This window comes from Brienomyrus brachyistius, chromosome 11 (genome assembly GCF_023856365.1).
Source record: "Brienomyrus brachyistius isolate T26 chromosome 11, BBRACH_0.4, whole genome shotgun sequence".
Classification (NCBI taxonomy): domain Eukaryota; kingdom Metazoa; phylum Chordata; class Actinopteri; order Osteoglossiformes; family Mormyridae; genus Brienomyrus; species Brienomyrus brachyistius.
The window spans coordinates 3,241,174-3,267,709 of NC_064543.1; the positions used below are offsets into that span (position 1 = coordinate 3,241,174).

Genomic DNA, 26,536 nt, shown 5'->3' on the forward strand with positions numbered 1-26,536 from the left:
TAGATTGTTCGTCACAGAAAATCACAGAAAGACGTATATCCATAGCAAAAAGGTTTTATTTCTCTCCCTTGCATTCTCTTCTATTGAGTTTGCATTCAACCCTTCCCATAAATCATGGCCCCAGAATCTTTACACCTGTACTCCCCAAATAATAAAGAAGTAAAACTCGATATCAAAATGTCATAAATCTTTCAGCGTACTATTAGAAAGTTTCCTTCAGGCACTTCAAGTGTCTACATATGCTTGGATAATACTATATGCAAGTCTTGCAAATTTCTTATGCCCACAAAAGGCAAGAAATCTTATTGACTTGTGACGGAAGTTTGCTCATCCATGCAATCCGTGTATTAGTTGTTAATTTTTTTATTTTCAAGAGTGTAAAGTGTTGTCTTTGGTTCTAGAATTCTTTACCATAGTTGTTGTGCTACTGATGAGCAGCACAGTCAGTCAGTGTTGCTACAGTTAGTGATAGCACAAACCAAAGGATGTGGCTCTTAGACCCTGAATGCAGTGCAGTCTGGGTGAAATTATTTTGGGACTGATTGGCTTTTAAGGACGTGCAAAGGTGAAATACGAAAAGGAACACAGAAGTGCTGCAGAAGAAAACATCAACATTATGTGCATTTGTCCAAAACCTGGTGTGATGTTTGCTGAATCAGATGACATCTAATATTAAATACAAATGTTGCAGCCAAAATTTGGGAAGAATTAATATTAAAAAAAAAAAAACATTATTCATGTATATCCAAATACTGCATTAAGGTTTTGGTACCTCCCTGGTAGATATGGACTCCTCTCCTTGTGCTCCTGTGGATTCTGGGATTAATGCAATGTGAAGAAGCCAGATGGATTTCATTAATGATACACCTGGGGTGATGCGCTAGTGTGATGTAATTAACTGTTGGCACACCATCTCAAACCACAGATTCTACAACAAGCAATCGCCAGCGACCCCCCTCACCCAGTTACTAAACTGACTGTTTGAGATCCTGATGATCTGCAACCGTGTTGAATTTCAGGTTCCACAGTCAAATCCTCAGGAGTCTCACTGTGTTGTGAACCTTCATCTCTCCTGGAATCATGGTCTGAGTGTTTTTTTTTTCTGCTTTGGTTTTGGATTCTCTAGCGTATGACACCCAGCTTGATTTCTTTTATGATGTTCTATTTCCCCCCAGAGACTCTGTTTATACCTGATCTACTTTTTCCTGGTGTTCAGCTCTGATTCTACAGCTAGATCTTTACCAGGGCCAGACTGGAAACAAAAGTAGCTGGTATTTGCTGTCAAGTGGCTCCAGTTTGATGTGTTCCACTGACCACTGCGGGGTGGGGGGGGCACCGATTGTGTGTTGCTATCGATTGCAATCATATCGGCTTTATAATGCCGCCATTGGTGAAGAAAGATCAGCCTCACAAGACTAGGAAAATTTCCAAACTTCCTAATGGCCAGTTCATGCCTGATCTTAACTGAAAACAAAAAAAAATTGATTTTGGTGGAATAATGTCTGGTGGAAGAAATTGCTTTTGTTTATTAGGAACATAACAGTTTTCATCCTGGATAATGACTCTTCTTCAACAAAAAGTCCATCGCCATTTCTGAAGTTCTGCTTGCTGCTTCTTGAAACCCACAAAATAGAAAACAGTATCATGTAAAGTGATTCAAGATCCTAGCGCATAAGGTACCCTAGAGTTTGGAGTTAAACATATCCTACAACTGCACTAACACGATCCACATTCGCTGTTCACATTTCACTCATTGTTTGTAATAAAAGTTGAAGTTGATGTTGTGATGTTTTGGCTGCATTGCCAGTGAGTTTTTGAATTTGTGTTATATACTGGTGTGGTGGAGTTGTATAATCGCTATTACTCATGCTACTGTTATTGCCGGTATTGCTGTTCTGCTATTGCCAATATGGTTGCAGTTACCTCTAGTGTTACACTGATACTCCTGTGTCAACTGGCATATCTAAAAACATTTAACTGATGACTGCAGAGTGGGCTGGCGGAATATGAAATATTCAACCACTTAAAGTACCATTGACAAATTGGACTTGCCAAACATCAGGGAGGAAATCTCATTTATATTTAGGGAAATTCAAGATAAATTTAACATATCTTTTGTACAGTGGTCATTAGACCTTCAAAAAAAATAGGAAGAATTCCACACAATCACAGGAAGTGATTATGCTGTACACAGGCTGTGAGCCAAAGGTGAAGAACTGGAAGTGAACTGTGGAGTGCTTGAGAACAAAATGAAGCAGATGGAGAAAGGGCAGCAAGCCCACTGTGGGGGGGGGGGGGCACGCCCACCTTCACTTCTGTACCTGGAATTACAAAACAGGCAAATGCTGGCCAGATAGGCAGGCTTGCCAGGTATACAGAATATGTAGAACATTTAGGTGAGAGTAGTGAAGGTAATGACGTGCTCTCAGCAATGCTTCTGCTACATCCTTTGACAATCAAAAGGTTCAAAGTTAAAAAAACAGACTAATGCAGATGGAACTCACCGATATAAATATGCAGAATGAGTATATGATGATCCTGCTGATCCAGAGAAGATAGACAAGTAGTTTAAATAACTGTTATAGCCAAATAAGAGCAGCATGAACACCTGGGAATAACTGCAGAAATATGCATGGTTTGCATCCACTCGACAGGGATCAGATACGTGCAGAAATACTCCCACACAGAAATGTTTGCCACTTGAGGGCAGAAGTAGCTAAGTACACTGGACCCCAGACAGGCAGAACATCAATGGCCAGGGGCGCCGCTAGCAATTTTGGGCCCTATGACAAAATATGAGGTTGGGCCCCCCTACCACACCCATTCAGATCTCTGGGGGCCCCTAAAGGGCGTGGGCCCTTAGAATTGTCCCAACTTTCCCCCCCTTAGCTGCGCCCCTGTCAATGGTGCTTGGGAGGCTGTCCAGCAGCGGCTGCAAGCCGACTCCCCTTTAAAGACCAATTCGGGGAAGATGGCTGTCAGCAGAAGGGCAGCAAAGCGTCTGATTGTGATGAACGTTTCAGGGCTGTTTGGTTAGAGCATTCCAGTGTGGGTGACATCACTGCTGGAGATTTGGAGCACAGCACACATGGCTCACTCAAATCCTCCACTGAGCCTGGACTGAAGTCTAAGCTGTCCAAAATGTTCGACATAGGCGTGAAACGAAAAAGCATTTCTTAGGAAATGGCTCAGTGGTGCCAAATTCAACAAAATAGGCAGTGAAACAAACTGGGCCTGGATGTCATAACGTTCAAAAATGCAACCCCTTGAGGTGCTAATTGCACTGCACACCCTTGAAACCTGGCTGTATATCCACAACACAAGCGTTACTAGGCATGGAGATTCGAAGACAATTAGACTTCGTTCTAATGTTCCAGCAAGAGAAGGTAGTGAGGAAATTTGACTAGAAATTGAATGGTTAGCATGTGATCCAATATGCTCAAGGGACAGGAATTACTTGGTACCATATCACTTGCACAGACAAGCCACCAGAGCTGGGGAGCTCAGGTCCAGAGAACGGAAGTTCAGATTTTTGGTGGTGGGGGTGTTACATCTTAGTGTATTTGCGGTGCTTTGCTTTGTGACTTTGTTGTGTTGCAGGACATTCCAGTGACAGCGGTGGTTAATCGTTCCTGCCATCGGTGATTGGGTGTACAGCTATATAAAGGGGTGCTGTTCCCTTGAGAAGTGGCTGCACTCTTCCATCAGCGATGGTCCGCCCAGCCACGTTCTGTCGTCATGACCGTTTATTGCTTGTGTGAGAGACAGGCATGGCTTTGGCATTGTGCATTGTTATTTTTGTCATTTGGTCTTACTTTTCCGTCTTTTGTAATACAAGCCATTATTCATATTGTTTGTAATAGACCTTTTGTTATACTGAATATTTTGTTCGTGGTGCGTTGGAGGTTTTCCGCCATCTCTTTTTCTTTGTTAAGGTGTCCTATCCCTAGACTGGCACTTAACAGCTGTGACCAGCAGAAAGATACTTAATACAAATCTCTTAAATAAAATGGTAATTTATTATATCCAGCTGGGTAATTGCATAAAATTGTGTGTCACTCTGGACAAAAGCGATAAAACACTTTTAGGCTGGAAAAAGCCAGTACTGGTTTTTCTTTACGGTCTGAGAGAGGTGAAATTCCCTGTTTAACTATGGTACATGGTACTGTACCAAATTCTGCTGGAAAAATAAGCTGTGTATCATATTTCAGGCAATATTGTCTTATACTTAATTTAATCTAACCATCCCGCAAGGGACAATTGCACAATTAATCGCACAATTAATCAAAGAGGAATCTTAAAATAGACAAAATAAATTATGCAAGGGTGTAGATTTGGGTATGGATGGTGGGGACGTGTCCCTATCAATATTGTGGTAGTACCATGTGTGTCTGGGGGGGTGGGGGATTCTGAACTGATTTGGTCTCTAGCAATATTGAGACCAAACCTACACACTTAAAATTATGTGTGTATCAGTGTTGCATGGATCAAATAACCAACTTACAACATAAAAGCACTTCACTCTAGTACTGTATGTCCATCAGGAGACCGTTTTCTCAGTTTGTTACATTTCTTTCGTAACAGAAGGTGACTATATCTAAAACCTATTTGGTAAATGGCCTTAAAACAGAATGCTGACAAACACTGAAGGAAAGATCGTAATTATGAGTTATTAACCTTTGAGAAAATATAAAAATATATATTGCAAATTCTAACATTTTTATTCCCAGAGCCATCTGGTAATTTTCGGCTTTTTACCAGTGTTGATATACTTAGCATACCACATCCCCAGTTAGAATCATATGCTGGTGGCAGTCCGCGTGTCACTTTGGACCAGTACTGCCAGAGAGGGGACTGTACATCCCTCAGGCCACCTTTCATGGGATGTCCCTTTTTCCAGCAGCATACAGGCCAGTCTGCCGTGTGACTTGCAGATCTTAGTTCTCCATACATTTTTTTCCTATTTAACCTCCATAGCTGCAGATGTAGAAAAATGGAAGATGGGAAATATGACAAGTAATGGATTATTATATTGTAGAACACTAGATAATCTACTACATGCACGCACTCTCTTCCATGTTCCCTGTCAGCCAGCTGTTTCACTTCCGGTGCTCGTACACTGTACTTAACTGACTAACTATGACATTATCACTTGGTTGCTTCAAGACTTACCCAGACTTTCGGTCAGTGACATTAGTCGCATTATTCGAGCATCGTGTCGTACATCAGCAACTAAAAAGAAGGACTTTGAGCTATACGTTTCGAGCAGAGGCTGTGTTAGATTTTCTCGTCCTCCTAGGGTGAGCAAACGACCTCCTTTTCAGGACCTAAAAATACCTGAAATGTCTGGGATCTCCCTTTGCTTCATGTTGACATTTGCTTTCTGCTATGGTTGGGCAGACAATTGACATTATCGATAAACACGTTTTTCTCCCTTATCGATTTTTTTTCCAACTGTATCAATATAATTGACAAATGCATGTAGAGAGTTTTCATTGTTAATGAAGTAATTCTGTTTTCATCAGGTCGGCCTGCATTATCGGATTAAAAAACAAACATGGGAAAAAAAACATTTTTTCTTGCAGTTCTGCAATAAGCATATTTTCTGTGTCAGTCTTTGCATTACATTTACACTTCAATTCATATCCTAAACCCGGTGTCCTCTTCTTGCAAAGCTAAAATTCCATCATAGCCTACTACCCATCATTTTAATTTTCCATTTTTAATTACAATAAGACATATCATTTAATTTTCATTCATTCATTTTCATTTTTAATGATTAATACACATAACAAGCGTATATATTATGCATTTATAAGGGCATGGAGAGAAATAATGAGCAGAGACATCGACCGTGCGGTCATTTTCCATGTTAACACCACACGAAGCAGACGAATGATTTTCTTTCTTCTGATATTATGCCTAAACAGGTAATTATGAACAATGTAACTTTACAATATTAGATAATTACAATTAAAATATGAACTAACCATTTTCCCCCGTAAAATTAGCCGCCGCTGCTTGGTAAATATTATCAGTACTACTCCTCCCACATCCTCCACTGCATCAATTTCTTTACTTATATTGTCAAGGCCACTGCAATTTTTAAAGAAACCTCAGACATTCGGCTGTCCTGATGTTATCATGACATTAACATGCACACTTTTTCTGCGACATTTTTGATGAAAACAGAGCTATGAATGGATAGCGGAAGTTATCAAGCTGGCTGAGGTTACACCGGAAATACACCAGCACTCCTGTGAGCACGTAGTCCATTGAAGGTTAAAAACTGAGGTAGAGGAAGAGCGTGATTCCAGGCAGAAAAAGGCTGATGGCCCTCGGCTAAGCCCCTCAGATTTGGATGGTTGGGATTTCAGTCTGGTGGCAGCATATTGAGCAACGTGGGTCGTAATTGTGTCCCGTTCTACACAGCGAAAAATAGAAACACATATGTTCCATTTGTCTTCCACCAAAGCATATCGTGTGGCTGAATTCCAGGGCCGTCTGGTTGAAGCTATCCTACTCCATCCCCTTTATTTCCTGGCATTTGCTCTGGTTTCAACCTGCTATCACACAGAGAGGTGAGAACGAGATAACAGGGCATCGTTTGCCTTGGATGTGAAGTCAGGTGCCCATTTAGTTATCAAGCTAAAGCTCTTACTTATAATAAAGACACAGCAGATTTATGATGAAATCCCACATTGCATTTTTTAAATGAAATTACTTCTTTTCCTGACAGCAGTCCATTAAACCCTGTTAACTTTTGTCCAACTTCTGTGTCCCACTGTTTAGGTTAATAGCCAATTTGGATGCAATTGTAGGATTTAGGATTGATCAGATTGTTTTTTTAGATAATAGCCATTGCTGCTCTAGGTAGAAGTCAATAGATGTGCTAAACTGTTAGGTCTACAATCATACTCAAACAGTTTAGAGAGTCCATTTCAAAGCTTTAATCATAGAATTTGCTGAATAAAAGAATGAAAATGTTGACTATATTACGTCCCATGACTCTGTACCTCATAAGTGGTTAGAATGTGGGTGGATGGTTGGCACAGTATGGCGTAAACTGGAGGTTAAAAGTATGAAGCAATGCAAGTCTGGTGTTGAAAGTGTTGCTTCAATAAACAAATGCAAAGTACAGTATTAAAATCTCCTTGTCATTGGTAGTTTTACGTCATTTCAGCTATTACGTACTGTAACTGTCGGTAATGAAAAATGACAGCTTTTCTTACTTGATGAGGTACTAAATAACTGTTACTAGTTATTCGGCTGTCTTGATATTATCATGACATTAACATGCATCACATGTGTGCAGAGTTTGCATGTTCTCCCCATGTTGTCCTGGGGTTTCCTCCGGGTACTCCGGTTTCCCCCCACAGTCCAAAAACATGCTGAGGCTAATTGGAGTTGCTAAATTGCCCATAGGTGTGCATGTGTGAGTGAATGGTGTGTGAGTGTGCCCTGCGATGGGCTGGCCCCCCATCCAGAGTTGTTCCCTGTCTCGTGCCCATTGCTTCCGGGATAGGCTCCGGACCCCCCACGACCCAGTAGGATAAGCAGTTTGGGCAAATACTTGATATAGGGGACAATTTACATGCCTACAACTGACTGCAGGTGTTTTTGAATTAACTCAGAAAATACTGTACTGAGCTTATTTTAAAGTTACAAAAGTGACTGTCAAAATAATCTTTGTTTCAACAGAATTATCATCATTATAAATTTCATTAGGTTTAAATAAACATAGTTATTTAAATACACTGGTTATCCTTCGCAATGGCTGTCTGAAACATACAATTTTGACAAAAGTTCACAATTGAAACCATTCCGTATGACAGTACAAAGTACTTCTATCATAAGCCACTGATGCGTCATTTATTCCTTTATTAACATTTTACGCTCCGTTAAGAGTTTCTCACACATCCTTGTAATTTTTCTATTTGCATGCTTCATAAATGCCGAATGAAGTAAAGGATAAAGAAATGATAATATAGCTAATAAGGTTGAGTTCATAACTTTGTAATTATCAAATTATTACATTTTCATATTATCAAAAGAGTTTATTATAGAAGCATAAAAGAACTGGTAATTGTAATGGAGATTAAAAATATTCTAATAAACCAAAGACTTAGGTAACTCAGATTGTAATATATCTTTGAATTTTTATCAAACTATTGTTGTGACTTTTAGGGGAAAGGAACCTTTGAAACTAAAGAAAACTTATCTTGCTTAAAGAACATTTAACAAATGCAAATAACTGCATAACTGAACTGAAATATATTTCCATGTATATGAGACGTGATAATATATAGTGGACCAATAGGTTATTACAGTAACAGCTGATCTCATTATTGTTATCAATCGTATTATTTTATATTATGAGAAGAATCGTGAACATTTTCAAGAAAGCTTGGAATATACTGAAAGGCAGAATAACTAGTGTAAAATTTCACTGAATTGCCCTTTGTTCTTATGTTTTTTTTTTCCTTTTTCTTTTTTTTTGGGGGGGGGGGCAGTTAAAAAGTAAACTGGCAGTTATTAATAAGGCTGTCAAGCAAAGAAATAGCATTTTCCCAAAAAGCAGGAGCAGCAGAGAGCAGAGAGCATAGTGTAGACGTGGACAGAATTTTCTGTGTGTGTGGAGACTGCTGAGAGAGGGGAAGAGCAGAACTGGCAAATGAAGGCTGGCAGGTCCCCGAATCTACATCTGCAGTGCTCTTATAAAACCAGCCTCTTATTATCTTTGCTGTTTTTGCAGGTTTGTATTTCCAGTGCATGCTGTTGCTAGTGAGGAAAAATGATTAGGGGACTAATTTGATGAGCCTGTGACGAGCCATTTGGGTTTGGTTATGTTCCCTAACCCTAACCCTAACCCTAACCCACCACCACAACTTGGGGTCTGGGGCTACAGTCTAGATTAGCCTGTAAGTCCAACCCTGCATTTATGTTTTGTATATTTCATTTTCCTAAAGAAAGAGTTTTGCTTTGATATTCCCTAATCAACAGCTGCAAACAGGGCATCAGAATGAAATGTGAATCAAATACCATGAATAATAGAGGAATAACAGAAAAAAGTGATGCAATCACTATAAGTGAAATGTAAGCTCTCTCCCTCATCCTTCTCCTCTGTGATTTTCTTTCTTATTCCCTTGTTTGCCATTTTTAACTTTTGCCTGTATGTGCTAGATTTATGTGGGTGCATAAAGCGTTTGGTTTCGGCATCTATGCTCCCCTCCATATTGTATATTTTGTCCGTACGTGTAACACAATTTGAAATACATATTGGAAAACTAATTCTTCCAGGCTTGTACAGAAAGTATATTTTTGTAAGGTATGCATATTTTACATGTGGGTGAATGGGAACTATGCTGTCCAGTCTTCTAAGTAACCCAAGTACTGTATTCTAATGGGTATTGACTTAATGTAAATGTAAGCTGTATCTATTTCTGAATAGGTCTCTGGGCTGTTAGAAAGCTTGTTTTTGGTAATAAGCCATAAGAACAGCCATACCTCATGTAGTACAATGGAATCAATGCTGTTATTTGAGAGATGCTGGAAAATTAATATTTTAGATATCACCGTAGCTTGCTTGGAGAATGTGGTGATTGTGTAGGAAACACAATAAATAACTTCACGTCATTGTTGTTTATTTAAGGACGTCAATATATCCTTGTAAAAACAGCGAGAGGAAAGTCCACACATCGCTAGGGCTGCAACTAATGATTATATGATCTAATGTATATTAGAATTTGTTTGCTTAAGGAAATGACCACCAGATTAATATTTTACAGGAGCTGTAGTATACATTATGTCTGAAGGAAAGATGGATCAGAAAGTGCTACTGAAACAGATCAGAGACCTATAGAAATGAGTGTTTCCTTACAGTCACCAGAAACCATGTTCAACAGCTAATAGAAGGATCAGTTTGCTATAAGATTTGTGAAAACACCATTGTACAGGTATACTGTTATCTACAATAGTTAGATATTAGATTTGTTAGGCAATTTTGGTATATTTCATTCATGAGGAATAAGTTATGAGGAGAATCATTTGTATAAAGATCCATCCATCCATCCATCCATCCATACATTTTCCAAACCGCTTATCCTACTGGGTCGTGGGGGGTCCGGAGCCTATCCCGGAAGCAATGGGCACGAGGCAGGGAATAACTCAGGATGGGGGGCCAGCCCATTGCAGGGCACACTCACACACCATTCACTCTCACATGCACTCCACGGGCAATTTAGCAACTCCAATTAGCCTCAGCATGTCTTTGGACTGGGAAGGGAAACCGGAGTACCCGGAGGAAACCCCACGACGACATGGGGAGAACATGCAAACTCCACACACATGTAACCCAGGCAGAGACTCGAACCTGGGTCCCAGAGGTATGAGGCAACAGTGCTAACCACTGCGCCACCATGCTGCCGCTGTATAAAGATCACTATGCTTATTCTGGAAAAGAAAAGGTTCATGTAATCAACAAACCAAAAGGAGGAAAGGAATATAGATAAGAATATAGATAGGAATATAGATAGGAATACAGATAGGGATAATGAGGTTAACATCTTATTCAATAGATCTGACGTAGCCCACCACCAACACTGGCAATTCACTTCCCCTCCCTCCTCTACTATCTTCATGACATCCCACTGTAGAGACCACACCTGAGGTCTCCACCCCCACCCCACTTCCCAAATCCTGATCCAGTCTATATTGATCAGATTAATTGAGAGCAGGAGAAACTCCAGACAGGGAAGGCTATAGAATCTGATAGAATCTGCCTCAGGGTGCTGAATACATACTCTGTAGGGTCCTTTTATGTCTAATCTGACCCTTCCTGAGACTTCCTGTCTATCTGAAGTGTTTCTGTGGGAATGTTTGCCCATTCATCCAGAAGAGCATTTGTGAGGTCAGCCACTGATGACGGAAGTGAAGGCCTGGCCCACAATCTCCATTCTATCCCAAAGGTGTTCGATGAAGTTGAGGTTAGGGCTCTCTATGGGCCAGTCAAGGTCTGACCTACCAAAGTCACCCAACCATGTCTTTATGGACCTTGCTTTGTGCACTGGGGCACAATCGTGCTGGAACGGTAAAGGGCCTTCCCCAAACTGTGCCCACAAAATTGGAAGCATAGAATTGTCCAAAATGTCTTGGTCTGCTGAAGCATTAAGAGTTCTCTACATGGCAACTAAGGAGACTAGCTTAACCCCTGAAAAACTGTGCCGTACCATAATCCCTCCTCCACCAAACTTTACAGTTGGCAAAGACAGTCAGGCAGGTAACGTTCTCCTGGCATCCACCGAACCCAGACTCGTTCATCAGACTGCCAGACAGAAAAGTGTGATTTGTCACTCCACAGAATATGTTTCTGCTGCTCCAGAGTCCAGAGGCGGTGTGCTTTACACCACTCCCTGCGATGCTTGGCATTACACTCGGTGATGTGATGCTTGCATGCAGCTGCTCAGCCATGGAAGCCCATTCCATGAAGCTCCTGGCACAGTTTTTGTGCTGGGGTTAATGCCAGCGGATGTTTGGAACTCTGCAGTTACTGAGTCAACAGAGCGTGACATTTACACAATATCTGTTGCTTTACGTGCTCTATCACTTCGCCGCTGAGTTTGTGTTGCTCCTAAACGCTTCCATTTTGCAATAATACCACTTACAGTTGCCTGTGGAATATCTAGCAGGGAAGAAATTTCACAGACTGACTTATTGCAAAGATAGCATTCTGTGGCAGTACTACGCTTGAATTCACTGAACTCTTCAGAACAACCCATTCTTTCACAAAAGTTTGTAAACCTGACTGCATGGCTAGGTGCTTGATTTTATACAACTGTAGCAATAGTTCTGAATGGAACACCTGAATTCAATGATTAAAAGATGTGCCCCAAAACTTTTCTCCATACAGTCTTTATAAGTATATATAAATATAGTACCATTAGCAGAATTTAAGTGACATATGAATTGTCAACACGCCTCGTAGGCAAATCAATCAGGCTAAACAACTGGTCAATTAAAAAAAAAAAATCTTTCAAATGAAATGAGGAAAAAATGGTTTCAAAGGAAGTAGTGTATTCTCACAATCCTAAGCTGCAGTGCATGTATTTGCTCTCCTGCGATAACTGGACATACAGAGACGACCTCCTCTTGATGTACTTCAACTGACCAACAACGAATGCATCACACGTTTCCAGGTGGATTGTGAAACACTCCGTTTTGAACCAATACAGGATGCCATTCGTCACGTATCTTCGTACGAATACATTCACTCTGTACATTCACTGCATACCGCAGGTCAATGGTCTCCAGTGAAACTACCTGAACTTGACACTCACCTAACTGGTAACCATTCTTCTCTTAATGGGGCAGATGTGTGCCAGTGAGTAGCAATTGATTTGGAATAATACAGCACAGCCCATGGTGCAGAATATAAGCTGATTTGATTAGTGTGTAGTTGCAGAGTGTGCTACTGTACATTCATGAAATAGAAGTAGCTTTTTATTCAGAGGCTCACTGGATGCATAGAGGTATTCCATAAACAATGGCCACAGTGTACATCCAGTTAATTATCGGCAGTTACATTTCTGCATGTCATTTCCTAAACTCAAATGCCTTACACTTTTTTTCCTCCTATCTTTGTATGCTGGTGAAAACTAAAGGCAGATGACAGTCAGAATCATAACCCGTTTTCTTTAAATTTATGCACATTAGCCCACCACTAAATTTGGGATTTGGGACATGATAAAGACAATAAAGACAAGAACTATTAAGAATTTTTTTTCATTAATTAAAAGCAAGAGGATTAAAAAAAAACATGAGAAATAAACAAGCAACTGAAGAGATCATTTATCAGAGTTACTAATGGAAAAATTCTCCCCATAACTACCAAGATATAACCCATCTTCTGGGAATAAACAGCTGAATCACATTAGAATTCTACGTATTTGGTGCTGGGATGAAAAATGAAAATGTTTTCTGCTTCTTCTTACATATGTCACCATCACTAGTAAGTTAAAATGGGCCATTAATCAATTGTCATTATGTGGGATTAGGGCTGCGAATGACAAACAGTTGGAAAAGAAAGTTGATAATGGATTCATCGGTCTGATGTTTCATTTTTCTTGAGGGACTGGAATTTATGACAGCTACCTAAAAGGATGCAGGAAAAAGAGGAGGTCTACATTTCCCGCTGTTGTTCAGTATATAGTTGCAGACTATTGAGGTATCTATGGCTGTCCAATAAATGCTTCAAAAACACTGGTGATGCTTTTGGAAATTTATGGTGCAGATCCACCTTTTTAATGCCTCACTTCCTAGGTCACTTACCATGCACGCTGAGCAGAGCTCGGACACAGATGAATGTTTGCACCCCTGAGAGGAGGAGCTTGAAAGGGACCAAGCGTTCTGCTGCTGTCAGTGTCACATTAAATGGTGTCATTTGGATGCTGGCCATGCAGTAAGGGTGCTGCAAAATTTTCTGTCACCCAATTCTTAATCTCTGCACTTAGAACAGGGGTGGGGAGCCTGATCCATGGAGGGGCCGGTGCGGGTTTTTTGGATGACCTCTCAATCAGCCAATAACAATAGGTCCCCAGGACCGGAGTTGAGAACCACTGCTTTATTATTGGCTGATTGCGTGGTCAACCCAAAAACCAGCACCGACCCTCCGTGGATCAGGTTCCCCACCCCTGGTTTAGAGTGTTAATAGTGGTTGTTATGGCTAATTAATTAACAGAAGCTTGTGTTGTCTATGATAATGTGTCGAGTGAAAGACAGGGATGCCTTCTGAGAAATGTATCATTAGCTTATTTTGTCAGTACAGTTAGTACAAACTCATTGTTTATCTGAAACTAGCTCATTAGACTGTACTAACACGCTGGAAGTAAAAAAAGCACAGTACAGTAAATACATAAAACATTGACTAGCTGTTTATTACCATTATCAAGAATTATAATCTTAGGGGACCATCATTGTATATGTGGTTCATCATTGGCCAAAATGTCATTATGTGGCACACAATTGTATCGATTTCTTCTTTGATTGGAATTGGAATTGGATTGGAATGCAAATAGGTTAAATCTGCCCTAAGCAGTTTAGTTATTGTGAAAGAGTTCTGCCTGTGACACAGGAGAAGGCAATGGTCGCAGATGAAATCGCAGACTTGCCAAAGTGAAGATAATTCGGTATACACATAAGCCGCCAGCGATGAACCCATTTTATTCTCAGCAGAAGTTTCATATGAACATTGCATGGAGGAACATTTGAAACACGTTATGGCTTTCAGAAAGACAATGAAATTAATGCACAGTTGCTGGCAGTCATTTTGTATATTATATTGAGAGAAGTGGGGGAAAACGTTTTTAATGGTGCTTTACATGGTAAATGGAACGGAGGATGTGTAGTGATTTCAATTTCACAGATGGATTTTTGAATTAGCTGCAGAGAAGTGTAATACTGCTAATTGATTTTATTTCAAGCTACTCTTGTATGGGTGTTGAAACATATTAGAACTGGAAGAAAATGACATGGATATTTTCTAGGGATGATTTTTATAGCTATAAAAATGCATATCCTGTTTTGAGTCAGGGACCTGGCAGTGTCTACAAAATATATGGTTATTTACAACACAGCGAGCTTCCTTGAAATTCTATTTACACCTGGCCAGTGGGTGGGCTTTTCCAGTTAAAGTGGTGATAATTTGTCTGTGATTTGAATGAACTGGGAGAAGGCTTCAGTACTGGTCTAGGGAATAAGCCATTCAGAGAAATGGCACTGGGATGCTGGCTAGTCAGTGTTCTGCAGCCTCATGCAGATCCGTTCCTCAACGCTTGCTGACGTACCAATGGGTAAGATGATCTCATTAATGATTATTACTGTGCTTTGTATCGAGCATAACTGTTTATGTGTATATCATGTATGTTGTGAATATCACAAATAAAATTTTGAAAGGCAAACTGTCCATGACTGAACAAGACAGAATGAACTGACAGCCCTCCTCCATCCCTTTTGAAAACGTCAAGGCCGTTGGAGTACATGAGTGGTCAAGCTGATGCTATGAAATGGAGAGGCATTTAAACGCCGCCTGGGGAGCACTACAAGACGCTGACTCTGTAGTGGATCCACCGAGCCGCCCAGGATGCTAGACTCCCAGGAATCCACTATCCTGGGCTTCTCTGGGGCTTCTCTGTTTTTCCACATCTAGGGAATTTCAACAAGCTTAACTAAATGAGTTTAGGAGTTAATTAGAACAACCATAATCTTGAGATGATAGCTGAAGAAATAATGCAAATCAAAATCAGGTTTGGGTCAGATTTAATTCATTTTACTTTGAACTTTAATTTTGGCCTTCAGCTGCACGATGAGATTCTGTCATTGGGCTTTTGGTTGGTTCTTCACACATCTATGCGCAGCTTCTAAATAATGTAGTCACTAATTGCCTGTTTTGGGTTGTGGAAAGTCGTTTTACCATTTAATACCTAAGGTAAGGAATTGGTGGTGCAGTGGTTAGCACTGTTGCCTCACGCCTCTAGGACCCGGGTTCGAGTCTGCGCCTGGGTCACATGTGTGTGGAGTTTGCATGTTCTCCCCATGTCGTCGTGGGGTTTCCTCTGGGTGCTCCGGTTTCCCCCCACTGTACAAAAACATGCTGAGGCTAATTGGAGTTGCTAAATTGCCCATTGGTGTGCATGAGAGAGTGAATGGTGTGTGAGTGCACCCTGTGATGGGCTGACCCCCCATCCTGGGTTGTTCCCTGCCTCGTGCCCATTGCTTCTGGGATAGGCTCCGGACCCCCCCGCGACCCAATAGGATAAGCGGTTTGGAAAATGGATAGATCGTAAGGAATAGGCATAATTAAAGACAAATCAATTCCATTTCTAAGTTCCTTACCCATCTCTGAAACAAAAGACTTGTAGCATTTCAGATCCTTGGGGATTGCAGAGACACAGTGGGTGGACACTGTGATATACCAAAGAATGGCTGAAATATGAATGAATGAGCAAATCTGGTCATTAATGGGAATGAAAAATTGTCCTTATTTACAACACAGACATGAGTTTCTGTTGGACCCACTGACAATCAAATTTGAATTGTGTAGTATGACATTCGCTGCAAGAACATGTTGTCTTTGAGGATTTTTCTCAGGAAAATAGGACAATTATGTCAATATGCAATTTATGTCTCTCTGCCTTTCACAATTATACAGCTTAGATGGTTATCTTGTGGTGCTAGTGTTGTTGAGCTTCTTTCTGATGAGTCTCTGTTGCATTTTGATCACGTAATAAAGAAATTAACTAATTACTAATGGTGTTGAAGCTGGTGCTGATGCTGACATCAACCCTACAGTACAGAACAGAAGGATCTGAGAACAGGGACAGCCTTGATGGATGGTGCTGGTGATTATCATTATACTGTATATTATATATATATATATATATATACAGCATGTCCTTTATCATAAATGCGTTCTACTCTTTGTTGTACATTGGTTATTTCCCTGCCTAATTCCTTAATGCTGAAGTTCATCCCATTAACTAAAAGCCATTATCTAATTCCCTGGATGCATGAAATCAAGAGAACTTTTTTATTAGAACAGGTGAGCATCACTTGCAGGTCAGATTATTATTCAGTCACAAACTGCGAGGCTGTACATGACAGACTGATATTTCTGTCAGGTATGTGCAGTGATGGGATAAAATCGTCATAGATGTTGGCACCTAATTAGTGTGCACCGCTGCCCCCTGGGGGTACTGTGTTTTGGCGGTCTTAAACAGCTGCCACTGCAGATGCTACGCTATAATCATTAAGCAGTATTATAAAGATTAATATATATTTTTTAAGGTGGCATACCGAAAACCCTAGATGTCTGATAAACAATTAACTGTGTATATCTTACATTTTATTTGTATCAACGTGTTCTCAGCACTACTCAAGTACTTCCTGTTGCAATTCATATAATTTCTGATGACCTGGGTTAAAAAGCCATTTCTTGCAGTGCAGTGGGAGTGTAGGGTCACTTAGCTTTTTATTGATCTGTAATAATTCCACTCCCTAGTAGAACAACTGAAAGCAGAGGCATGACAGAAACACAAACAAAAATGTCATTTTTCAGTGGTTGGACGATGGATAGATGCTTTTCTAGACTGATGTTAACTCTTTCTTTTTTGTCAAAAACATTTTTCGGAATATTCACAAGGCAATGTAAATACCCCTGCATCAATATTTGATTGGATAATGGGGATCTATCTATTACTTTCCCATGGTACCCTCCGTGGCAGACCGTGGCGGGAGAGAGGACTGTGTTTGGCACCAGTCTGTCCACTCTACGCTTTGCCCCACCAAAGAGTTCATGAGGTAATGGTGAGTCTTTCACAAGAGTACAGTCAAATATAAAATGTCATGAGAAAAATTTATGGCTATGCTAATCGTTGCTTATCTGAAGCACATATTTAAATATGTTAGCCAGAAGCCCCATAACTACAACAATAAGCATTGCCTCATGCAGTGTTAGTCACAATGCTTTTTATCCTTGAAGACTTGAGTGCTGGCCCCCCGTCCTGGGTTATTCCCTGCCTCGTGCCCATTGCTTCCGGGCAGGGGCGCTGTAAAGGGGGGGTAAACGATGACGATTCTCGGGGCCCATGACTGAAAGGGGGCCCAGAGAAGCCCCCAATAAACTGTGTTGGGGGCCCTGTCAAAATTCTTTTCATGGGGCCCAAAATCCTTAGCAGCGCCCCTGCTTCCGGGATAGGCTCCGGACCCCCTGTGACCCAGTAGGATAAGCGGTTTGGAAAATGGATGGATGGATGGATGAAGACTTGAGTGTGTTTCTTTTCATAATCTGTTATGACCTTCATAATTCCACGATCCAAAATGTTTGTTTATAAATAAAGGACAGCATTTTGTCATTAATTAATTATGCTATGCTAGTAAGTTCATCGCTGTCTGAACTTAGGTTGGAGTGATTCCAGCATTTTTTTGTGTCTTCTATATGAGGTTTAATGCAGTCAACATGTGTAATATGCATGTACATTAAATTGATTTTTAAGCATCTCACGCTACTTACTCGTGCTACTTTAACTCTCTAAAGCTTGCTAATGGAGACGTAAGCTACACTCAGTGAAAATACAGCATTGTTTTATGTTGTAAAATTAGGTTTCAGTAATGTTGAACTATGAAGCTAAATTCAAATGTGATAATTTGTACTGTGGTATATTACTGTACAAATGCATTTGTATCAATACTGTGTATCAACCCCCCCTACTGAATAATTCTATTATCAACCTAATTATAAACCGAGTTTGCTCTTTAGGGAAGGAGGTGACATTTTTGTGAATGGTTGTTCATTGTTCAGTATTTCCCAAGCAAATTATTTAATTAATGCTCAAAACTATTCATCTCTAGACATATATCAGGTCTACTTTTTTAGCAGTACACACGGATGGAGAGCAGAACCTGACATTTTGCTAATTGTGCCCATTAAGTTTACCCAGCTGAAGCTAGAGTTAAGGTTAGAAAGGTTAAGGCCGTTTCAGAAGTCAAAACATGTTTTTATAATTGTTTAGAGCCCTTGTTTATAGGGAAACCACTGTTTAGCTTAATTTAAGAGTATATTTCATACTTTGCAACAGCCTGTTCTGCCACTCTAAGTCCCCAGATTTAGGTTAGTCAACTGAAGCTTGGGTTGGGATTAGAAAGGGTATAGCTTTTTCAGACATCAAGACCTGTTTTTATGATAGTTCAGGGCCACTATACAGTGGGAAACCACTGTTTAGCTTGATTTAATAGTGCTGCTTCGGTGCTGCACTACTACAAAATGCAATACAGGAGACAGTTGGGCTGCTTACCAGTTTTGATTTTTGTACTAGAAATACATTGACCAAAATAAGCTGCCATAATAATCAAACATTAATGGGACTAAGGTGAATTTAATCAAGTTGGTGGAGCCCAAAGTGTTTTTAGGCCTTTTGTCTCAAGTGGAGGTAGAGATTGCCACTTGCTCAGGTCCTTGACCTTACCACTGTAGCCATTGACTAAAAGACCAAACTCAATCCATGGCACAACTTCAGCTGAAGGTGTTTATTACTAGATAAATTAGATAGTACCCAATCATCTCTGCTTATTGTGCCTCTAAGAGACTCACTCATTACTTCCCTCATCCAAAATAGGATTCTGTAATTTTATTCGGGAAAATAACACAGTTTTGCATTCAAAAAATAGGACACTACATTCACAAATACAGTATTATGAGTATATGTACTTAAGAATCATTGCATAGATTTTGTCAGGAAATCCCTTCTATCAATTATGTTAATTCATGTGTTTATTCACTAACTGCTTTAAAATGAAATCCCTTGATGTCCAATGTCTCAATTGGCTTTGCCCTTCATCTGCTGAAGGTCTAAAGTAATCTGTGGTTGTTTCATTGGGCTTCATTAATCATCTGTGTCAGCCTTTTCAGGTTCTGAATGATGCAGGCCTTGACCTTGGCCAGGTGTTCTACTCAATGCTCAGTCCCCAACCCCAGGATTTCACGTAGGATTCCAGGCAGGTATCGAGGCGACAGATGTAGGATGACGGCCTTTGCCAGGTAGCACTTAAAATTCAGTTAATGTTACTGTAGCTGTTTTGTATCCTCCTGTTGGGATTGATGTCAGAAAGGCAAAAGTGCAGTAATAACCATCCATCATGCAACCAACACTGTTACTGTGGTCATAGGTGAGAATAAGCTACCAGGCACCAGATTTATAAATCTGAGGGGGTAGGAGGGTTCAGTGTGTGGGAAAACCAGGTCTTAGTTCAGGTCAAATAAGGAAATAAATGACAGAGATTCACAAATCAACCTCCAGCTGCCCAGTCTGGTGGACAATCCATAGTAATCAGTGTGACCACATCAAGCTTCTCTCCTTCTGCGGAGCTTTTGCAATCAGTAAAGAAAACAGCTCTCCAGAACAGAGATCCATTTTCCATTATCTCTCTTCACTCCGTCTGCGTGAGGAAGTGGAGAAGCTGCTTATCTATACATGCATGTGAAAATGCAAACTGATTACATGAGCTCATGCTCAGAGACATGCATAGGTGGGGAGAGCTGAGCAGAAGCAGACCGTTGTCTCACCTAATTACGCTGGGCAGAGAAACTTGACCATATATCCCATGCTGGCATGTATGGGGATGCACAATGCTCTCACACACACACACATGTTGGTGTACCTATCTAAATGGGGACCGTCCATTCATTTTTATGGGAAAAATCCTAATCCCAATCACGACACCCTTAACTTTTACCCATCCCTAACCTTAACCATAAGTAACCAACCCAAATACAAGACTTTTATTTTTTTGATTGCATTCACAGATTTTTATAAAACTGAGGTTATCCAAATGGGGACCTCAAAAGATGTCCCCAAAAGTAAGGAAATTTCAGGTTTTACCGCACTTTGGTGACAATTTGGTCCTCAAATGTGATCTATGCAAACCCACACACACACACACACACACACACAGATTTGGTGTCTATATCTTTGTGGGGATTCTCCATTAATTTCTATGGGAAAACCCCTAATCCCAACAATGATGACCTTAACCCCTACCTTGCCCTAACCTTAACCACAACTTAACCAAATGCAACCTTTCGACATGAAAATATGAAAATGGTCCCCACAAGATCAAAATAGAATTTTTTATCACATTATGAGAACATTTGAACCATACAATATTTTTATGACATATATTAAGACACACACATGTACACATTACACAAACACAACAGAAGCATATTCTGTCTGGGATCATCAGTACTTTAAGAAAGGAAACCTTGGTCTATTTAAACTGAGTTTAAATGCAGTTTTTTTGTGTAATTTGACGGCTAAATAATAAAGGAATGACAAAAGGATGTTTGCTTCGGGTTTTCAGCGAAAATTCATCTGTGTTGATCGATCCAGGGAAACGTTTATTCCTTGGACTCCTTCCCACCATTCATTTCAGCCAATGAGAGCCAAGTTCTGGCCATACCAGCCACATTGGTTGGAACAACTTTAAATCAAATATTAAATATTTATACAGATCATTACCTGGTTTTATTATGCTTTGCTTCTGAAGACTGGCATTCTCAATCTGTTATTACATTCAGCAGTCAGAAGAAAACATGGAAACTGGCGAGGTTTCACCTGGGCAACGGCTGCATGTCACATATCTGGAAAGCTTTTTTGGAACGAGTTTACATTGAGCTAGACAGGCTGTAATCCTCTGGTGCTGATGATAACCATTTCTGTAGCAGTGGATCTAATGGGTGCAAGCTTGGGACTGCGAAAGTGCAGCGATTTTCTTTTAATTTATCCATAGGTTTCCACGGGTGCTTGTGGAAATGAGCCCAGGAAGTAAACTCTGAATACACCTGAGGAAGCACCCATCTGCAGCTGACGGGATAAGCCATAAAACTTAGGTTTATTTTCTGTACATAAACACTCCTCGTAAAAGGGGGCTGCCTGCGTTTAGTTAACTCGAGGGAGTTCTACTTGCACCTCATCTTGTGCAGCGGTAGTAGAGAGCATCCCGGACCACTTGCAAAGTGGCCATCAAACTGTCAGATTTTATTAAGCCTTGTGACCACTGCCAAGCCCACTGTGCCCAGCTTGGACAGCGGAGTTAGGGATCTGCACAAGGCGGTGACATCATTTTATTGGCAATATGCTTGTTGTGGAAGAGGACGGTTATTTCTCCTTTCCTTATGTTTGAGGTGGTGGCCTCACTGTGGACGGAAATTGGCGCACGATTCGTGATTAAATGAGATCCTGGGGCTTTAAATGTGGCAGCAGCGGCAGAACATGCAACGTAATATAGAAAAACAAGCTGGAAATACCTGAAGGGTCAGACGTTTAGAACATTGCAATGGGCATCTTATGCCGGAGGCAGTCGTGTACTGTGTGAGCAGTGGGCAGAAACCAGGATTATCAAGGTTCTTGGCAGCTGGGCTTCTATCACTGCGGCATGTTAAGTACAGAAAGACAGTTTGCAGCTGAACCTAGGACTGCAGAAGGGACAAAAGAGAACAGATACTGGGAATCGTAAATGCTGGTCAGAGTCTTCCCTCAGTGGGGCGCCAGTGCAGAATCAGCAGGAGTGGCGTAGAGCTGTCTAGCCAGAAATCACAGATAGCACCATGTTTTGGGGATCTTATATCACTGCATTTTCAGTATATTCCTTCTTCCAAAATATAATTATTTAAAATCACATGATTGTGACACACAATGAACAAGTGGTCGCTGAAAAAACACGACGTCTTACATATTATTATCAGCTTTATTATAGTCTAATGGTTTTATAATAGCATTTCCTCGTCAGGTACACTCATCAGGTATCCTGCTCGCTTTGCCCATAAAAATGCACAGAATTTGCCACTTAAGGTTTAATCCAGGGGTTCAAACCCCAGGGGGGGGGGGGGGTGGGGGCAGGTTTCCCCAAGTCACCGACATCCATCAGCAGTACATTTGCAATGTCCCTGAGGATACAAGCAGCACCCTTTAATTCCTGCAGGGACACCAAGGACCCGAATCCCTTTTGCATTGTGGCTTTATGACCGTCAGTTGCTGTCTCCCCTTATATGTTTGCTTCCTTACAGAAAATAATCATTTGAGAACATGTGCCACCGTTCAGTATTCAGTAAACCAAGGAGATGACTTTATGGAGTAACATGCATTCCTGTCAAGCTCTACTTACCCCCGTCATTGACAAAAAGTCTGCATTCGTTCGCTGCATATGTCTCATGAGCCATAATCCTGATATTACTATATAAATCTCATTTCATGTGCTTTTATATATATATTTTTTTGCCTGGTAAAATATTTAGAAATATTTGAGGCTTACGCTGGTGTGTGTCCCGCCCGTGGATCTCTGAGTCTCATATGATATAGCCCAGTTTTCTGCTTAACTGTTTAAATTACTGCGAGGAACTTTTTTTGTATCATCATAACCCTGTTAGTAATTTCCCTGAGTCTTGAATTAAAGTTAAGCAGACAGGCAGTTTTCCTATATCATTTATTTATTTAACAAGTTATTGATTGGTGGTGTAGTAATCTGTTACCTAAGTATGCAATATTAAATGTTCATATTCAGTCCATTTTCTTGCTGTGGATTTTCTCAGTGCGGCTCCATCGTTTTCTGTTTGTTTGGGATATAGGGCAGTACAGTTTGGGTGCTTTTGTCAGACACAGTTTGTGTGCTGTTGTTCCGTAAAAGTTTTTTTCTGCAGCTCGGGTTAATGTGGCCCTTTCTCGCCGGTGCGGGAGGAATCACAAATGTCTGTACCCCCCCAGCTGGTGCCGGTGGGGAGGGAGAGGACGAGTCCAGGCAGTTGAGGTGAAGTGAGTCCTCGGACGGTGAGAGTACAGTAGGCGTGGGCGTGGGGGAGACAGTAGGGGGACTAGGCTCACTGTCCGTTTCCGGTATTGCGTCCTCTCCCCTCTCCTCTTCCTCGCCCTCGTCATCATCGCAGCACAGTGCATGGTACAGGATCTTGTCACTGAAACGGACCCGCTCTTTGAGTCTCGAGGGTCGTGAGGCCTTGTGACTGTGAGTGGAGCTGGAGGCCTCCTCACTGGATGAGTCTGGCGTTATTCTCAGGGGTCCATTGGGGATGGGGAGCCCCCCATTCATCTGCGAGTACACACTGGCGTTGGTGGGCACTGCAGCAGGGTTGCCCCCCACATCTGGCTCCGGTCTCTTGTCCCCAGGCCGCGGCTCTGCCAGCTTCAGGGTAGGCCCGGTGGAAGCCTCCAGGAAGCTGCAGAGCTCCCAGCTGTCGGAGAGCACGTCAGGATTGAGGAGGTCCAACCTGAAGGTGTCACCCAGCCCTCGCTCACTGCTGGAGGTGCTGCTCACTGTGGCACCTGTCCAGTCGTCTGGCTCTAGATCAAAGTCAAAGTCCGATGTCAACTCGTCAATCTGAGCCACCACCTGTGAGGGAGGAGAACGAAGAGGAAGAGAGTGAAGTAAGTAAAGTAAAGTAAATAATAAACAAGTACTCGTTAGTACTCTCGCTAATCCAGTACACTGAATTCATAGCACAGATCAGTATTGACACAAAACCTTTATTAATGAAGTGCAATTTTTAAAGAGTTTCAGATGAGTCTTGCATTGACTCTCTTCATATGATTAAAGTTGTAATAACGTTAAGGGCCAGTCTGGGGTCTGAAACACCTTTAACAAGGAAAGATCTTATTATTACAACGTATCATCAAAGAAACTTCACAGATTAAGAGACATTGCTTGACTTGAAAATTAGGCTACACTCAAGCTTTTTGAAGCTTAACTAAACAGCAGCTGAATCTAATAAATTGCCCATTGAGTGCAATTATTACCAAAAGTCAGAGGACACAATGCTAAAATCACAGGAACACGGAATTGGAGAATATAATTATTTTCTGTATCTGGCACATCATTATAAATTGAATAATGGCTGGGAAATTTATTTCTCCATCAGAGATTAAACCACTATTCGCTTTTGCTTTGCAGTGAGTAGAGAATAAAAGACTTGTATCAACAATATGCAAAAGGACGTTTTTTTTTTTAAAAAAAAGTCTGCAATGAAGTGATTGGTACAGCAAGCATTCCTGGCTTGCATCAGATGATTGATAGTGTCTTACAGAGCTAAGGAGCTTAATGTCAAATAAACCCGGCCTAAAACAGTGAAAGATACACTTTCTTTGATGTTTATATGGAGGTGGAACAAAACAAGAAAAAACAAAAACGTGTTGGGTGAAGGGAAATTTAAAGTGGCAAGCAACCAGCAAAGGTTCTGTGCCATTTAACCAAAGACAACTTAGCGTGTGGAAAATCTCCAGCTGGTTATGTGGCTTGAAGGCTTGAACTCCTGTAGGAACAAAGCTGAGGAAGTTCATGACACATTTGGTATAAAAGAAAAATTTCACGGCTAAAAATTTCTGTAAGGATCTTCCCTTATTAAAGAGATACCCCAAAAAGAGAACTCATGCATGAATATATAAAAATGCATATAAATTACTGCTCTGGGCTGTTAGTATTCTAATAGTGAAATAGGGGCCAAGTTAAACCTGACATTAAAGAAAAGGAGTGTTTAAAGGACAGGATTGGGGAGGAATTAGCTTGTGTGTGGCAGTGCAATGTTATAACTGATTATAATAAATGTCTGGGCATGTTAAATGTCCTCCCAGACATACAGTAACTGCATGGTTGCTTTGACAATTGTATAATAAATAAACAACGCTTGGCCAATCATTTCACGTGAGCAGGAATGTTCTTGAAGCTTTGGGAGATAAGCAATTTGGCTGGGCAACAGCCTGAGCTTATAGGGTCTATTAATTTTTTTTCTAGGCCACAGATGGGCCCATGCAGCAACAATGAACAGTAATCTTCAGCTTTTTTTGTGGAAAATAAAGCCTTTGTGTCAAAAATAGAACAAATGGTCATACAAACAGATTGCATTATAATTTGGAATGAATAAACAAAGCAGGGTCAAGTCATTTGTAAGGGCCAATTATGTTTTGTGCATGATTGAAATGTATGATAATTAAAAATGCATGATAAAGTAGTGTGAAAAATTAAAGCATTTAATTAAATGCTTTACTTTAGGTGTCTTCAGTGCCTATGTTCACCTTCAGACTTGATTGATTGAAATAAAGTAAATAATAAGTTTAATCAGTGACATATTGTTAGTATATTGTACCGTTGCAACAAAGCATATCGTTCAGCAAAAGGCAGGTTTGTCTCCCTGACTAACTTTCATGACAAGAATTGAAATTGACAGCAATAATCTTTCTCCCCTTCTACAGAACATTCTGTCAGACATTTTCTACTAATTCCATGTGTGTACCCAGTGGGGCACTTGGATGGGGGGTGGGTGGTATTAGGAAGCTACTTCATAGTGGACTGCATCCCTGTGTGACGCAGGCATTCCCTCAAGATGAACCAGAGTGCGATGTGCTCCAGGCCAGAGCAGGTGGTGTGAAGCGTCCTGTAGGGAGCAGGCCTGCTCTGACAGAGCCCTGCTGAGGACCACTGAGGGGCTCAAGTTAGGCTTTCTGTGTACAGTTGTATAGACCTACAGCATAATGGTGCAGGTATTTCGCTTTTGAGCATCACTAAGTGGTTTTGAGAAAGGGGACACAGTAACATTTTACAACAAAACTTAAGTGCCGATCCTCAGGTGTCTGAAAAAAGCATGTCATTTTGTTAACAGTTTAGTATACCAACGAGTACTCTCATATGGCACGGCATTCTCAGCCTCTAAGTATGTACTAACATCATCATGTAATGTTTGTAATTTTCCTTCCAAAATAAAAAAGGGGGTGCCCATCCTCTGTGACTCCCAATATAATGCAAGTCCACGGTCATCTCTCTCAATGTTTGGTTAACCAGGCGTTTGATGAATTGAGCCCTATTTTGGCAGTGAAATAGGTCTTTAAAAATCAAAAGTACAAAATTCATCACGAAACCGTTCTCTCTAATTCTGAGATTCTGCGGATGACTGTACTGTTCAATATAAGTCCAGGTTTTTGCGTCATTC

General features: G+C 40.8%; 1 protein-coding gene across 2 annotated transcripts in view; it reads right to left on the reverse strand.

Moving 5' to 3' along the window:
* Positions 1-22,436: 22,436 nt before the first annotated feature.
* LOC125704095 (inhibitory synaptic factor 1-like) overlaps positions 22,437-26,536 on the reverse strand; it is a 31,259-nt gene continuing 27,159 nt past the window's right edge. For both annotated transcript variants that reach the window (XM_048969422.1, XM_048969421.1), the window contains exon 3: positions 22,437-23,949. In XM_048969422.1, coding sequence (XP_048825379.1) covers positions 23,134-23,949 — 816 coding nt within the window. In that variant the 3' untranslated portion in view covers positions 22,437-23,133. The remainder of the gene's footprint in view (positions 23,950-26,536) is intronic.